We start from the raw sequence: 16,493 nt of genomic DNA on the forward strand, positions 1-16,493 counted from the left end.
TGCCAAGATCCAACTGAGAAGACAACTCAGTGTTAAGCGACTTCTATTTAGGCTGGGTTTTGCCTACGAAGAGCCCCATCCCCAAAAACCTCAGCGAGCAGCTCCACCGAGTTCTCTCAAGGCGCTGCTGTCAGGTAAGTAAACTGACCTTGCGTGACACCACAAGCCTCTGCACGCCAGGGAAATTGGCTTCCATGGCATTACTCATGGGAGCCCTGGGAGCAGGGATTTGCCGGCTCAGGACCCCGACAGGGCCCGTGACCTGGCAGCGCCAGCTCCTTGGTACGGGGAGCGCTCCCGGCGCCGGTGACAGGTACAGCAAGAACCTCCGCGAGCACTCACAGCCCCCTGTGCGCGCCGGTAATCTGAAGATTTCTCTCTGAAATTGTAACAGCTAGGTACTGACTCGAGCCTGCCTGCACCTTGGAGCCTTCACGGAGCGCGTACTTGGGCTGCAAACCACGGTTATTGATAGCAGGGGAGGAAGAGGGAGGATCATCTCTCTCTCTGCGGAAGGTCAGAAATACAAGCCCCCCGATGCCCGGGCAGACCCCGCTGCACAGATAACCCGCGCGAGCCCACCCACGCAGGCAGGGAGCCCCGGCTCACCCGCACGGCCAGGAGGAGCCAGCGCACGGCGTTGAGCTGCGTGCGCTCGCCAGCAGCGCCAACGTCCCCATGCTGGCGGGGAGGACAGATCAGGGAACCCAGATCCCCGCTGCTGGAAGTCGTAACCAAGGTGGAACCAGAGCCAAGTGCCCAGCTGGCTCCATCCCGTGCTGCCGCAGTGGGACCCTGGGAGCTTGGTCACCCCTCGCCCCCTCAATCACCCCCTTCCCTCAGCTCCCTCCAGCACCTCCTACCTCTCCTGCGGCTCCCAAAAAGCTGACGGTGGGGCCCAGGAGCCAGGCAGGGTGGCCTGCTCCCGGCCAGGATCTACCACTGGAGTGAATCGCTGAGGGGCTGCTGCACTGGCGCTGGCGCAGCACAGATCCTCAGCTGCAAAGAGGTGTCTGCACAAGATCCCGAAGATTCATGAGTAATGCTGGGGCTACCAGACTGTCACCTACAGCGGGGACCTTACGTACCGAAGCATCCCCCTAACTGAAGGTAGCTCACCTCTTCTGCCATCGTCTCAGGGTTTTGGTTTGCTTTGTTTGTCTTAGTTTCATGATTTCCTACAGTGCTTTATTGTGATTTGCTAATAAACCACTTTGTACCATACAGAATTAAATACTTGTCTCAGTTCACATGTGTTGTCAAAAGAAACCTCGGCAAGTGCACCCGCGTGACCTCCTCCTCCAAAACTGGATTAGAGTTGTGACATAAGAGAGAGAACGAGGAACCAGAGACGCCGCTTTGATTGGGAAGCTGCACGAACAGCTCTATCAGGTGACAGGAGAACGCTGGCTGTAGGCAAGCTGCTTGTGTCAAAGGACAGGATCCCACAGGTTGAAAACAACCGCTCTGTGGAGTGGATGCTAATGAGAACTGTAACCTTTCTCGCTAACGAGTTTTGGCAGGTATCATGCTGCAGCCCAAGGGTCCGGTGCCGCGGAGCTCCCGGTGACCCCAGCTCCAGCTGTGGCAGCGGGCGGTGCCAGCGCTCTGTCGAGCCCCCTCCGGAGAGCAAACGCCATCCCCGCAGCCGATCACAAACCTGCTCCCTCGCTAACAGGCAGGAATGCACCACTGCTCCGCTCCTAAGGAAAACTACTGTAAGAAGCACTGATGTTTCTATCAGTCCAAGAGAATGAGCAACCACTGGCTGTAATTAGAAATGCTTTAAAACAATATTTTCTTCTGCAAATTCAACTACTGCTTCTTTTCATCATAAAAACCTATAATAAAAGTAACAACTGCAAAAAATATATTCTTGATGTAGACTATTATTCTTTTTTTGGTTTTGTTTTTTTGTTGGTTTTGCCGTCAGTGAACGGTGATTCAGGTTACACGAAGGAACAAACACATGAAAGCAAACTCCCAAACAGCTACCGGGAGGATTTGGTCCTCAGCATGTGCACATAAATTCCATTAGCTCTTACTGGGAGAGTACACGTGCACTCCTGTACATTATAAATAATACACTGATTGCAGTAAAATCAAGAGCCAAATTCTATCCTTTGATGAGCGAGGATGGCTCTCATTGAAGTCAATAGGAATTGCATGTTCACAAGTTCATGTCAACATTTGCAAAGGAAGATTTTGTGCATATTAAAAAAAATATGATGTTTTGGAAGCAAAGCAAATGACCTCCACGACAAGTGTTCTCTGTAAATGTATTGGCATGTTACAGGAGCATCAGAGTACAAGCCCCTAAAAAGTTCCCATGTTGATATTAAGGGCATTTAATCAATTTATGCCGTAGCAGTGCTGCAGTATCTATGAAGAAGATCACTGTAAAATTTCAAAACCAACAAAATAACAAACTGGAATTAATCAAATTAACCATTCCTTTACTGTAACGCAATCTCGCAAACGTCTACCGGTTCAGTTGCCCACGGGCAAATAGTTTTTGAAAGGCGAGTGAAATCCCCCAGCTCCTGGAGCGGGGCGATGAGCAGACGCAGGCGGGTCTGGCTCAGCCGCTGCGTCTCCAGCTCACTCCCAAAGTTGGTGGGACAGCCCCTGGGCTCCCCTGGTGACACCAATCCGGATGTTTTACCTTGGGACAGCGGATACGTAATGTTCCATACAAGGTACTTCATTGTAAGGGTTTTGCTTCTACATAATCTGCATTAAAATTGCATAATATGCCACACATGGTGCTTTCTACTTATAAGGTATATTCAGCGTCCAATAAAGGGTGATGGCAACACACGTACTCTGTGTATGCGTTGGGCATAGAAAAGGAGGAAATATTTGCTATCAGTAAGGTGTTTGGGAACAACCAGAGCCTATTTTGCAAAATGGCTGTTTGAGAACAGCCTGCCCAGGCCCGGGGAGCAGGAGCCCCGTCCGCGCCCCCCACCCCTCCCTCCGCGGGAACTTGTCCCCACCTCTCACAGCACCCGCTGGGGCCAGGGGCTGCTCCCGGGCCCCCACCGCGACGCTTGGGGCCACTGGGCGAGTCGGTCAAGGTAAGCTCAGGGCAACTGCAGGCACACCACGGAGCAAAACAAAAGTAAGACACGGTTTCATCTGAGGAACATCAGTCTAGCCACAGCAAGTCCAGGAGCTTAAAGTAAACGTAAGGTCAGTATTTAAAAAAAAAAATAATAATCAAATATCCATTTTAATTTTATGTTGAATTTATAGAGGCATCTAGAAACAGTGGATAATTTGCCTGAACAAGGCATGCGAGATTTAGATCTATATAGCACGCAGTTATAAACACCAAAGAGCATTACATTTAAAACCAAAAGTGAGCTCACTTTACAAGTTTTGTCATTTTTTTTCTCTCTGATGGCCTCTGTTCTCAAACTCAGAAGTCTATCTTTACTTTCAACATCTATTTTAAATTAGATATGAAGTTGTTCACTTATTTTTTTACTTAGTTAAAAATGGAGAAAAGTGGCATCTCCTTCCCTAAATGTTACCAGTGCTGTTAAAGCTCCCACTGCTGCAAAATAATCTTATCCCCCTGTTACATTTTTTTAAAGTATCTTAGCTCAGAAAACGCCTCTGCTTTCTAAAAATAATTCTAATACTTTTTTATAAAAAAAAAAAAATCAGTTTTAATTCATAGCTTTAGATATAGCATATCACAATTACGTAGTCTGGAAGGCACATATTCAATAATCATTCTCTGCCCACTTGATATATTTATTCCAATTCACTTAAAGAAAGGAAATTTCTCTTCTTAATTGCACCCACCTAAATCCTAAGTAACTCCTCTAATTTCATTATTTGGCTGCTAGAGACTCAGCTGTCAAGGTTCACGTCACATTGTTACTTATAACTAACCTTATTTTTTGTTTCAGAACAAATGTGGAGTTTTTATATTTTGTAACGAACAAGAAACTGTCATTTCATTATGAGTCAATCTTTGCCTCGTGAGTAATGCAATCATCCCCAAACCATGCCAAAAAAACCTTTCCACCACACGAAACCTTCCAAGAGCAATACCTGCTTTGTTTACCTTTACTGGAGATTACTGTACAATTCACTTCACAGTTTTATTTATTTACTTGCTTGCTTGCTTTCTTACCTCACTTAAGCAATAACATGACATATCATGTGGGGGGAAAAAAACGTAGTCAAAGAGAAGCATTTATCCCTGGCTTTTCTGCAAGGACGTCGTTTGAACTAGCACCCCCTTTACAGAGGACACTGTAATGGTCTTTTTCCGCCTCAGTGGGGTTTAAAATTCACAGCCTTTTTGTGAATCTGCATTTTACGGAACTGGTGAGATGGTCCAAGCCAGCCCAAGCAGTAGAAAATCCCTTTCTAATGTTATCACAAAATATTGCCGTTATATTTACACACCACATTCTTCCGAAACTGCCCCGAGAACGGAGCAGCGCCAGGAGCGCGGGGCAAACAGACGGAAAACGCACCCGCCTGCGCTTGGCCCGGCACTGATAAGAAAAATGAAGTACTTCACTGATCCCTCTCTTTCCCCCCAAATTCCGCCCCCCAGCATGTCAGCAAGCGCCCGGGGGCTGCCCTGCATGCGTGCGGGGGGCAGGAGGGCTACGAGCCTGTGCCCCCGTGCGGGGCTCGGCCTGTGTGGGGCTGGGGGGGGCCCGTCCCCCCGCACCCAACCGCCACTGGGGTGCGGGAACCCACCCTCCCACTGGCCACCGACCGCCGCTGCTGCACCCTGCGTCCCCACAGAAGGAGATATTAAATAAAATGAAATCAACTCCTGCTACAACAAGACGCAGCAGATTTAGTACAAATCTGAATTCTGTCTGGAGTGAAAAATAAAAATCACAGCTGCATTGCGAAGAGCACGCTCCTTTTCCTCCTGAATATTTCTTCCCAGCTATCTGGCTAAATTAAGCAGCCTCTAGTTGTTCCTAAATACGTGCCCACCTTTCCCAGTTCACCAGAGCAGAAAGCATTTTAAGACGTACCACGCTTTATAGGCTGTCCCACAACAGAGACAAGCAGGAGGGGTGTATATTTACAACTGAAATACACTAATCACATAATTAGTCTAGAAAGAGACATTATAATCCAGCTATTTTCTCATGATATATTATTGATAGTTGAAGAGGTGTGACGTATGCCTTTGAACTAGTTCAAAAGTTTAGGCCAAAAAATAATAGACGTGATTTCTAAACAGAATACAAAATGTTCCCATTTGTTGTATATTTCAGTTAAGAAATTTTTGCAGTATATTTCATATTTATTAGTTATTTTTTCTCAGGTCGGTAGTTAAGCATTATAAATTATACTCCTATTAATCTAACTGCATATTGCCTACATCGCAGACAGATCCTCCCTATCATTTTCTACCACGAATTAGTGCAAATTACCTATTACCATCGCAATTATTTTGTCCGATAAGGTTACCATGATTGTAGCAGAAAACCAAAATGTCTCCCCAAATTCCCAAAACATGTTCCCCCCGCAGCGCCCCACTCGTATTGACTCAGCTCCGGGCCGGTGGCGGCGGCTCCCGCGGCCGCGCCGTTACCTGCCCCGCAGCCCCCGCGCCGCCGCCACCGACCCCCGCTGACACCGGGGCACCGCGGGGGCTCGGCCCCGCCGGGGCCACTCTGCTGACGTCACCGGCAGAAATAACCGCTGCGTTTCCTCAACGCTCCCGCTTTCGGGATTGTTTCGAGGCGCTACGAAAGCCTGGTCGTACAGAGGATTTTTAACAGGGCTGATGTGTCCGAGGGCGCGGGGCTGGTTGGATTTTCAGCAAAAATGCCAGAGTACTTCAGCGACTTTTAAAAGCATTTTTAGCGGATGACATAACTTTAATCATTACTCCATGTCCTGGGCATGTGCTTAGGCTACTCCTCATCCCTAAGTTTCAATCACTTTTACGCTGTTTCCCAATGACACAGGCACGGGGACCAGTGCCAGCCTGACGCCAGAGGCCAGCGAAGCGCAGGGGGACACCACGGCTCTACACAATTTTCCCGAGTCCACATGATGAACGATTGCACTGATGAGCGTAACAACACGTCTGGTGCTCCTCAGTTAAAAAAAAAAAAAAAAAAAACAAACTAAAACTGAAAACAAATAAAATCTTCCTGTTAGCGAATAGCCATTGCCCGTTCTGCACGCAGCAGCATCTGGGAGCTCGAGTCACCTCTGGCACCACGGATCCTGCCTACATTCCACAGCCCGCGCTCGCGACAGACACGCGCTCGCCCTCTCTGCAAGAAAAATAACATTCACAAAAATAAGAGACATTTACCAACGGGAAGCTTTTGTCTTATTTCAAATATAAAACGCAACTGAACTGGGAAACATCAGCCTCAGCATTATACTCATGTGAAAGAATTCCCAGAATCCGGGGAGGGTAACAGTTCCCTACAGCAACGAGGCTTCGCAGCGTTTCCTTTCCTTCCTGCGAGGTACGTGCTGCTCCGGGCTGATTGGACATAAAAAACGAGCCTGGTCACTGACCAGAACGGGCTCAAAGATGAAGAAGAGTATAAAGACAGAACAGAAATATACAGTAAGACCTTTTTAATAGCATCCAACAACAATGCTAAAACAACGCCTGACATATTTTGAAGAATCTAACAAAAACCTAAATATTTCTCTTTCCCACCCCAAGCAAAACTTAGAATGCATTAGTGAAAAATTATGAAAGAGCAACTGTGATTGTTTGCTATGCTATCCCTTGAATAAATGACCTCTTTTACAGCCTGCATTTCCAAAGCTAGAATAGGAACATGGATCTTTCTACAAATTATATGCATTTCTTACATACGAAATATGGAACCTGAAACAGGATTTTTCAGAGCATATCTTTTCTTTTAATATCAGCAATAACTAGTGCAAATCGTTACGTAACACTGAGAAGCGAAATCAAAACAAACCAGAAAAGCGCAATCACAAAAAATTTTAAATATACAAATGGGAAAAGAAATGTAATATTTATAATTATTAATGTTTTATAGCAGGAAGCACTGTTATGAGCAGTACAATAAATAAATTCATTTAAGCAAAGAACCAGAATACAACCACTGCAGCCCCCCCATTTTTGATAAACATTCACTCTGAAGGTTTCAGTTTGTCAGAAAGAAAACTTCTTTTAAACAAAAAAAAGTGTAAGGTTCCAAATGTGCAACAATCCTGCAATTTGGCAAAGCTCTCATTAAAATCAAAGAGATTCTGTTTGGCTTGGGCTTGCGAGAGTCAGCCTCCCTGGTGCCATTGTGCTACTCTGGGTTTTTTTCCCCTTAAGAACCTTGCAATCACATGTACCTGTGACCCTCAAAATATTAAATTTTAGCAAAATAAGTACGTTGCATTAAATTAAAAGATGAGGATGTAATCGTGCACAAATTTGTTGAATCTCTTGTGTAAAAAAGTCAAAAATACACGTACAGCTTAGATGCTGGTCCCACTGATGTACCGATGATATTCTTGTGATGAATTACACTTATCAGGCACCTCTGACTACTTCAAACTGTGCTTGGGCCACTAATCCATCTCCCCCAGGATTTATTCTAACATTCCAAGCATAGGGGTAGCTTCAAACGGCCAACGTTTTTATTAAAAAAAAAAAAAAAATAGAAAAATGTTTTTACCCTTCCCCCTAATGTGAAATGCCCTCATGCAAGGATGGGCAGTAATCATTCCTGACCCAGTGAAAGGTTTAAGGTCTGATATCTGACCCATCAGAAGCTTGCTTTCATTAGAAAGACGAGACACCAGTTTTCCAAAGATATACACGCAGCACTTGATTATAGTCCTGGGAGTTCTGGAGAAATCTGACCTTTAAATTACATTACTATGTACAAAAAAATCTATTTAAAGCAAATTTCAGTAACTAAGATATTTAAGTAATCTCTATTCTCCCTCTTTTTTTTTTTTTTTCCCAGAGATCTGTAAATAGGACTCAGGATAACAAGAAGCATCTGATTTTACTGATACCGTTCCATCTCACCGCCCCAAAGCACGCTTACTTAGCATACAGGCATTTCACATCCCGGTACGTTAGAGCACGGGATGATGGCTGTACCCGCACGCTGGAGACGACCTGCACAACTCGCTCATGGCTTCACTCCTCCCTCCGCACTCTCACTGATAAAACTGATCAGCTGCATCGCAAACCCAACCGCCTGCATGTATGAATAGCTATTTTTATCCTTCAGCCATCATAAAAGAATATTTCTCTGAGTCTAAAAGGCAGCAGACAGGGAAAGCACACCAACAACGTCCACGTAGTTTTGTGTGTTTGCTCTTTCGGGCTAATAAAATTTCAGAGAAAACAAATTTTGATTTACCGTGTCTCCCCTCCCCTTTGCCTGAGCTGCTGCTGCTGTCAGTCCTTAGGGGCACACACAGCAGGTTACCATGTAATGTCACACTAGGTGCTGGGATTCAACAAAGGCTAACATGTTGATATCTTTTTATTGCTCGTCAGCCTGGTTACCCCGTTTCCCCCCTATACAATTGGACACCTTTGATAATACAGAAAGTTCTGAAGCGGTGACATTTCTGTTTTCAGTCAGAAAAGTATTTTTGCTTTTACAAACCAATAGTCCATGATATTGCTTTTTAAATAGCAAAGCGTGATCCTTTATTTTACAGAAACTAAAGATGGGACTCAGAGGGTATATTTGTTTGTAATTAATGTAAATATTTACATTGCCAAATAATGCTTTTTTTAGGTAGCCTAAAGACTCTTCTGAATTCTTTCCTAATTAACAAAAATATCTAAGGTAGAGATACACAGAGCCAGAAGTTTCATTGATCTACAGCTATAGCTACCACGGGGCATTTTATTTTGCGTGGAATAAGAGCCAAAGTGTGTGGATGTGCTTCCTACGCAAGGGTATGAGAAAACGCAGAAGACGCTGCAGCCCCGGCCCCTGCCAGGGCAGGACTGCAGCGGCCCAGCGCAGGAAAGCTCCGGGTTATTTTCGTGTGAAGCGCCCAGGCCCGTGGCAGACTCTCTGGTAGCGTGCTGGTGAGGGCTGCAGTATGAAATAACACGTTTTGTTGTAATTCCTAAACAGGGGGACATTTATCTGGGCCATTTATACAAGAGTTATAACCCTAACAATATTTATACTCAGCATGTCATGTTAGCATTTACTACCAGTTTCCATGGAGATGGATTTTCATGCTGTAGCTATGAAATGCACATTGTTGCCACTAAGCCACTTCAGGCCTTTCTGGAAGCCTGCTGAATGCCTGACAAAAGTTGATGCAAACCAATAGTTGTTGTTCTTTGTTTGTTGCCAGACTTCTAGCAGAGCCATATTATGTCCTAGTGATTGAAGTGCCCATGTTCGCCCCCCTCCCGGCACAAAAAGGATCCTCAATTTCGGTGACAAGCATGAAGTGGGCTTCTGCAGGGGAGGACAAACGCGGCGCGGGGCAGGGGCTCTGTCTCCGCGCAGGGACGCGGCGCGGCGGGGGGCCGCCTCCCGACAAAGCCTGACATTTGGGGATAAAGCGGAATAAAGCGCGGGCAGCGCCCGGGCCGGGAGGGCCGGAGCCAGCGCCGGGTTCCTCCTGCCGCGGCCGCGGAGGCTCGGCCGGCGCCGGTCCCCGTGGGCACCGCACCCTCCGCGCCCGACGGGCGGGACGGGACGGCCCGGCCCCGCGCCCGGGCTGGCACCGGGAGCGCACCGACGGCCCTGCCGGGCATCGGCTGTCCCGCTCCGCGGGCAGGTCAGCGCCCGGGGCCGCTCCGCGGGGCTCCCGGCGCGGCTGCGGGGCTGCGGGCGGCGGGGTGACGGGGCCGGCCCCGGGCAGAAGGGCCCCGCGGGGTGGCTCCGAGCGCGGCGCTGCCCGAGCCGCGGCGGCCGGGCCAAGCGGGGCAGAGCCGGGCCGAGCCGAAACGGGCCGCCCCGCCGCCGCCCCCCTCCGACGGCGCCGCAGGGTCCCGGCCGGCGGCGGGTCCGAGCGCTGCGGAGCGGCGGGCAGCTCCCTGCCCGGGACCGGCGCTGCGGCTCAAAGTTCCTCCGGTCGCACCCGCCGCCGCCCGGCCCCAGCCCGTCGCGCCGCCCGGTCCCGGGGCTCCCCGCTCGCCGGGGCCGCCACCCGCGCAGCCGCGGGCCCCGGCGCGGCGTGTCCCCGCTCCGCCGGGCTCCGGCATCGGCCCGCTCGGAAGTGCGCCCCGAGCCCCGCGGCGCGGCGGCGGGCCGGGGTCCCCGGCGGCGGCGGCGGCTCCGCGGCGGGCCCCGCGCTCTTACTGTTGGTAGTCCTGCTTGCAGTAGAGCTTTCGGTCCCGGAAGTAGCAGGAGGTGGTGAGGGCTTGCTGACACGCCGCGCACTGCAGGCACTCCTCGTGCCAGGAGGACTCGTTCACCCGCATCAGGAACCGGTCCGAGATGGGCCGCTGGCAGCCCTCGCAGACGGCCTGGTGTTGGCACTCCGACCCTGCGAACGGCAGAGAGCGGCGTCAAGCGCTGCCCCGGCCCCGCTGCCCCGGTCCCGCTCCCCCGCCCCAGCCCCGGCCCCTCTCCCCCGCGGCATCGAGCGCGACGGCCGCCGCCGAGCCCCGCAAGCGCCGGCGAGCGCGTCCCGCGCCCGGCGGCAGCCCGGGCCCGGCCCCGCCGAGCGCAGCCCCGGGCACCGAGCGGAGCGCGGGCGGCCCCCGGCGCGGCCGAGCGGCGAGCGGCAACTCACCCAGCAGCACTCCCAACGTGGCGGGACCCGAGCGCAGAGGGTGGTCTTCCATTTTAATACCGTCCAGCATCTTTGAGCAGTCCGACGGGCCCCGCGTGAAGCACCTCTCCAAGGACTCGGGACCTGTCGCGATGTCCATGGGGCGGGCGGCGCGGCCCGGCGCTCCGGGGCGGCGGGGGCGAGGCGCTGCCGGGCGGCGGGGCCGGCTCAGCCCCGCGTCTGGCCGAGCTCGGGGGTACTCTGCGGCCGGGAGGAGGGAGTCGCTTTTATTTTTATCTGGGAGACATGAGGAGCGTTTCCTGCCTGGACTTCCAGAGACGGGGGGCAGAGGCAGGAGCCGGCGCCGCCGCCCATGGGGGCTACAGGGGCGCGCACATGCCGCGCACACGGCGCAGGGCAGCCCGCGGTGTCACCTGCTCGCCGGCAGCGCCGGAGCCCCACGCCCTCCGCGGAGGGCCCTCCCGGGGCCGGGCCGGGCCGGGCCGGGCCGGGCGGAGCGGCGGGGCCGGGCGGGGCGGCGGGGCTTCCCCGGCGCTCGGCAGCCCATGTGCCATGCGGCGTCCCGAGGAGCCGCGCCGTTTAGAGCAGGGGCCGCGGCGGAGGAACACACCCCCCGGCGCCTCACCCCTCCTCAAACTTGCTGACATTTGAACTCCATTGGTGCGCGCCGTATCGCTGCGCCGCGGTGATCCGTCTCCTCGACGTCAAATAGTGCCCTGGCCCCGCCGGGCCCCCGCGGCCCCCGAAGCGCGGCGGCGCCCGGGGCGCGGGGCGGGCGGGCTCCGCGCAACCCCGGGGCGGCCGAGCGGGCCGGGGCCGGGGGGGCAGAGCGAGCGCGGCCGCCGAGGATCGCGGCGGAGCGGGGCCCCGGCCGCCCCGCTCCGCTCCCCGCGCCGGCCCCGGCCCGACGGCGGTCCCCGGCTCCCGCCCTGCCCGGGGTAGGTAGCAGCGCGCGTCCCCGCCGGGCCGCGGGCAGGTGGCGGCGGGACCGTGTCCCTCGGGGCAGCCGGCGGGGACGCGGGTCTGTCCCGCGGGCGGCGGCGGCGCGACCGGCCCCCGGCGGGGACGTGGGACTGGGCGCGGGGGTCGCTCCGCGCCCGCCCGTCGCTGCTTGGCGGTTCCGCACCGGGGCGGCGGGGCGGCCGGCGAGGGAGGGCCCCGGCGGGCGGCGGCCCCGGGGGAGCGACCGGCCGTCCGGCGCCGAGCGGTGGCCCGAGGGCTGCGGGACCCCGCGGCGGCGGCGGCCCGGGAGCGATCGGCGGCGGCCCCGCTCCCTGAACCGCGGCGGGGCTGAGCCGCGGGGCGATCGGGCGCGGAGAGGCTGCGCTTGTGTGTGCGGTGCGTGTGTCCGCACACAGCGTGCGGTGCGGGAGCGGCCGCGCTCCGACACACTGCGCCCTTTGATTCCGTCCGGGGAAACAAAACAAACGGGAAAAGCGATACCCACCGATCTCCGTGCGAGAGGCAGCGCCCCAGCCCCGCCGCCTCTCCTTTCGTTTTTGTTTTTCTGCCGGTACCGTTAAAAATCTAAATCTGAGGAAATAAAAATCCGGAAAGGATTCCGTGCGGAGTTTCTTAATGTGACCCATGATATGCTGTGACCCTGCCGAAGGAAGGGAGTTTATTTTGTAATGCTCCCAAAATATTGATATTTAATAAGCAGGACAAGTGTTAACTTGAATTACTTAATTCTTCTTTTTCTGGGTCTTAAGATAAAGCCTTCTTTTTATTACGTTTTCGTACAGAAATATCTCTGAAAGAAATTCGTGATTATGTTTTAGTTAAATATTTTGGAAAGGGTTTTCAGTAATAGAGCTTATTTGGGTTTTGTTCTGGACAGTACAAATCTGAAAACCTTTGTAGCTAATGCTGAAAAAATAATATATGATTATTTAATTCTGAGATCAAGATAAAAGCTGCTTAAATTTCTGAGTTCAATCAGTGGAGAAAAAGCGTCTCGTTTACATTAATTTTTTATGTTCCCCTCCTATTTTCGCGTAAGGATTCGGTGTTCTCCATCACACAGGGCTTCCGTCAAATTATCTTCTACAATTGCGAGCAAAATTAGAGCCCCTCTTTCCGCAGTAGTTTTCGTAACTTCTCATTAAAAAAAAAAAAAAAAAAAGAAAAAAGAAAAACGAAAAAGCAAGGCTGTGCGGCGGGACAGTTGGGAGCGAACCGGGAACCCTCCCAAACTCGCACCCGCAGCAATAATTCAATCTTTGTTCGTGGGCTTTTACTCACAAATATCACACCAAAGATTTGTTGCTTCTTGCCATGTGTGTGTACGAACACTGCACCGGATAATTATTATCCCTGCCTCTTACCCCGAGAACAATTCGATGAGGTGTTATATTCGGTTTATATAGTGCTTTTAACGAAAAACAAAATACAATTAAAACACCCACGCGCAAAACCATCACAGAAATAAAACCAAACCAAGACTAACGCAACCCCACCTCCCCGTGGCTTGGTTCTAATTCTCTATTTATTTGCAAGGCAAATCTTTTTGTTTTGAGGTGTTTTGTTTTAATTTTGAGAGTCGAGCGGGAAGTGCAGCCAGTCGCAATTCTGCATTTCCTAAACAAGGCAGGGAAGAACGAAGCACCGGAATAAATAACGGCGGCTGCTCCCGCCGGCGGAGCCCCCGCGGCCGCCCCAGCGCTCCCGCTGCGGGCGGCGGGACGAGGCGCCCCGCTCCCCTCGCGCCCGTCTGTCCCGCCCGGTGCACCGGCACGGGGAGCGCGGGGGGTGGCGGCGGCGGAGCCCCCTTCTCGGTGGGTCTGCAGCTGCGAGCGTGACGGAACCGCCTCGCTCGGTGGCTGCGCGGGGCAGCGGGGGCCCCGGGCGGCTCCACAGCGGGAACGGAGCAGCTCCCCGCTTTCTCTGCGTGAGCGTGCGGTCCCCGGGGGGCGGGGGGGGGGGGGTGTCTGCCGTCCTGCTGCCCCGTCTCTGCCCGCGCCTTTGCATGTCTGGCTCCGGCGTGCGGGCAGCCACCGGCTGCGGCTCTCCCGGGGTGGACCGCACCGAGCGCTGCCCGGTGCTGCGCGGGGCGCCGTGTCCGCACTCCGCGGGGTGGGAAGGCGGGCGCTCCGCAGGCTGCGGTGTTTGCTGCGTGGTGCGGGGCTCGCGGGCCGGCGAGGCGCGCTGTGGGGTGCGGGGGTGCTGCCCGACCGGGGGGGGCGGCGCAGACGGCGCGGCCCGGCGGGCCCGGCCCGGTGCCCGGTGCGGCGGGGCCTCGGGCGCAGCCTGCCCCCTGCCGGCGTGCGGCGGCACGGCCGGGCTCCCGCGGGCGCGGCGGGGCTGGGAGCGGGGCCGGGGTCAGCCGGGGCCGGCGGCAGCGGGGCCGGCCGTGCCGGGTGCTGCCCCGCGGGGAGCCGCCGCGCTGCCCGCCCCTTGACGGGGAGGACCGGCCTCCCGCCGCGGTGTGCGCGGCCGCCGGACCCGGTCCGCGGGGGGGCGCGGAGCATCCACGGGGGCACCGTCTCACTCTGTCCTGTTTTTCTCCACCCGCAGCTGGACTCCGCGGAGCCCCGGCCTTCCCCGCCCGCCTGCGGCCGACGCCGAAGCATCGCTGCCCGCGGAGCGCGGGGGCAGCGGCGCGGCTGCACGGCGGCCGGGGATGAGCTTGTCACGGGTGCAGCCACAGGGACGGAGACCTGCGGGAGCCCCTCGGGCGGCCTCGTTGCCCGCGACCCGCGGAGCTCCCGCTCCCGCGTACCGGGAGCTCCCCAGAACGGCTCCGCAGCCCGCGGCTCCCACCGAGCGCCCGGCTGGGGCAGCCGCACCGGGAGCCGCGGCGGAGCGGGGCCCTGCGCGGGAAGAGCCGCCGCCGGGCGCCCGACGATGACTGATGCAGCCCGCTCTCCCTCCCTCGGAAGGATAAATGTAAGCGAGCTGCAAAGTGTAGTTACTAATAACAATAACAATAAATTATCGGGCTGTTGCTCAGTAGCGCAAACAAACGCTTGCCCTGAACCACGCGGAGCCTCCCCGCGCCTCTCAGCCGGCCCCCCGGGGACCGGCCTGTCCGCCGGACCGGCTGCGTCCCGGCCCCGTTGGGGGGGGGTGTCCCTGCGCGCCCCGCAGCCTCATGGAGCAGGTGACCGGTCCGCGCCGGGGCCGGGGCCGCCGAGGTGCCCGGCGGTGGGTGGGTGGTGGGTGGGCTGGAACCGTGGGGTCTGCGCCCAGAGGGCTCGACTCCCGAGCCGGGGAACCCCCGCGCCGTCCCGGGGGGAGCGGGCCGGCAGGCCGCGGTCGGAGGCCGCGCCGCGTGGAAGGCGGCGAACACCGAGCCGGTATTTTAATTAAGCAGGGTCTCTTTGATATAGGCAGCCTGATGCTATCTCTGCGCGCTGTTCCCTCCACGGCAGCTTTTGGGTAGGAAAATTGCTGAGAAAGCTGGATCGGGCGGAACGCCGGAGCCGCCAGAAAGCCCCGGGGGGGGGCGGCGGGTGCGTGTGCGAGTGCGCGGCGCGCTGGGAGTTCCAGCTCCGCCGCGGTGCGGTGCGCGCTGTGAGCGTTTTCGGGGGGCCTGAAGGAACTAGAGTCAATTTACCATGATTAAAGGCACAAGCAAGGAGGCGCCACGCATTTGCATGCGCCTTCATCTCTGCTAAGTGGATTTTTGAGGGCAGCGCGGCAGACAGACTCGGGCTCCGCGTCCCCCTCCGCCGGCGGGGCACCTCGCCGTGCGGCCCCGGGGACCGGAGCTCTCGGACCCCGCGCCCGCCCGAGGGCCGAGGCAGCCGCGGGAAGGGCCTCGGCACCAGGGCCCCGTCGGGGCCGCGCTGCCCCGGGGCGCTGCCGCGCCGCCGCCCGGTCCCTCCTGCGGCGGCAGGCGCGGCTCCGCGCTGTCCTCCCTCTCGCCGCGGGCCAGCGGCTCGCCCGGCGCCGGGCACGACGCGCAAGGGCCGCGCCCGCGGAGAGGGCTGGGCTGGGGCGCGCACCGGGCGCCCCGTCTGCCGCTTCCCGGCTCGGCCCTCGCCCCTCCGGCCTCCTCCACCCACCTTCCCCAGCCCCGCGTCCGGGCGCGGCCCGTGTCACCAGCGCAGCCCCGTCCCTGGCCCGGGCCCAGAGCAGCGCGGCCGCCCCCTCCCCGACCCCCTGCTCCGAGCCGCAAGGCCCGGCCCGGCGAGCGGCCATCGCGCCCGGGACCCCGGGCAGGCGGCTGAGCTCGAGGGCAGCAGAGGCGGACGCCGGGGTCGGGTCTCCGGGCTCCGGATCCAGTTCGGACCAAACTGGTGCGCTCTGGCTCCCGCCCAGCTCGCCCCCCCCGCCCGCCCTGCTCGTTCTCCCGCAGGCGCGGGCAGGGACTCGACGGGGCGGCCGGGCCCCGGCTGGCAGCGGCGTGGCGCGCACATGTGTCCCCGCGGCGGCCGCTGCCAGGTGCGGGGCTGGGGGCAGAGTTTACCGCCAGGCTCTGACGGCTCCGCGGGTTTCCCAGCCCGGGGGCATGGGGGGGTCTTTTCCCATTGCAGGGCAAATACCTTCGTTTCACTGGGAAATTTAACCTCTCCTTGGAGTTGGATCCATTATACGGGTTTAATATCCGCTCTTTTACAGCTCAGTGTTGTAAAGGCAGCAGCCAGGTCTGTGAACTCTGACATGTGCACCCGCGGGGGGGGGGGGGGGACGGACGGGACCTGCCGGCGCGGGGCGCAGCCTTTCATCTGCGGGGCCGCCGCACCGGCCCCGCCGACGGCCGCGGGAGGGGGCGGCGGCGCTCCCCACCCGGGCCCGAACCGCCCGCGCTCCCGCCCGGCCCTTCG

At 56.6% G+C, this 16,493-nt stretch overlaps 1 protein-coding gene across 2 annotated transcripts in view; it reads right to left on the reverse strand.

The window, feature by feature from the left end:
- Positions 1–10,861, reverse strand: part of LMX1B (LIM homeobox transcription factor 1 beta) — a 96,766-nt gene extending 85,905 nt beyond the window's left edge. For both annotated transcript variants that reach the window (XM_074608867.1, XM_074608866.1), the window contains exons 1-2: positions 10,723–10,861; positions 10,287–10,473 (exon numbers count right to left, since the gene is read on the reverse strand). In XM_074608867.1, the coding sequence (XP_074464968.1) occupies positions 10,287–10,473; positions 10,723–10,861 (326 nt within the window). The remainder of the gene's footprint in view (positions 1–10,286; positions 10,474–10,722) is intronic.
- Between the last annotated feature and the right edge of the window lie 5,632 nt (positions 10,862–16,493).

Source organism: Larus michahellis, chromosome 15 (genome assembly GCF_964199755.1).
Source record: "Larus michahellis chromosome 15, bLarMic1.1, whole genome shotgun sequence".
NCBI lineage: Eukaryota > Metazoa > Chordata > Aves > Charadriiformes > Laridae > Larus > Larus michahellis.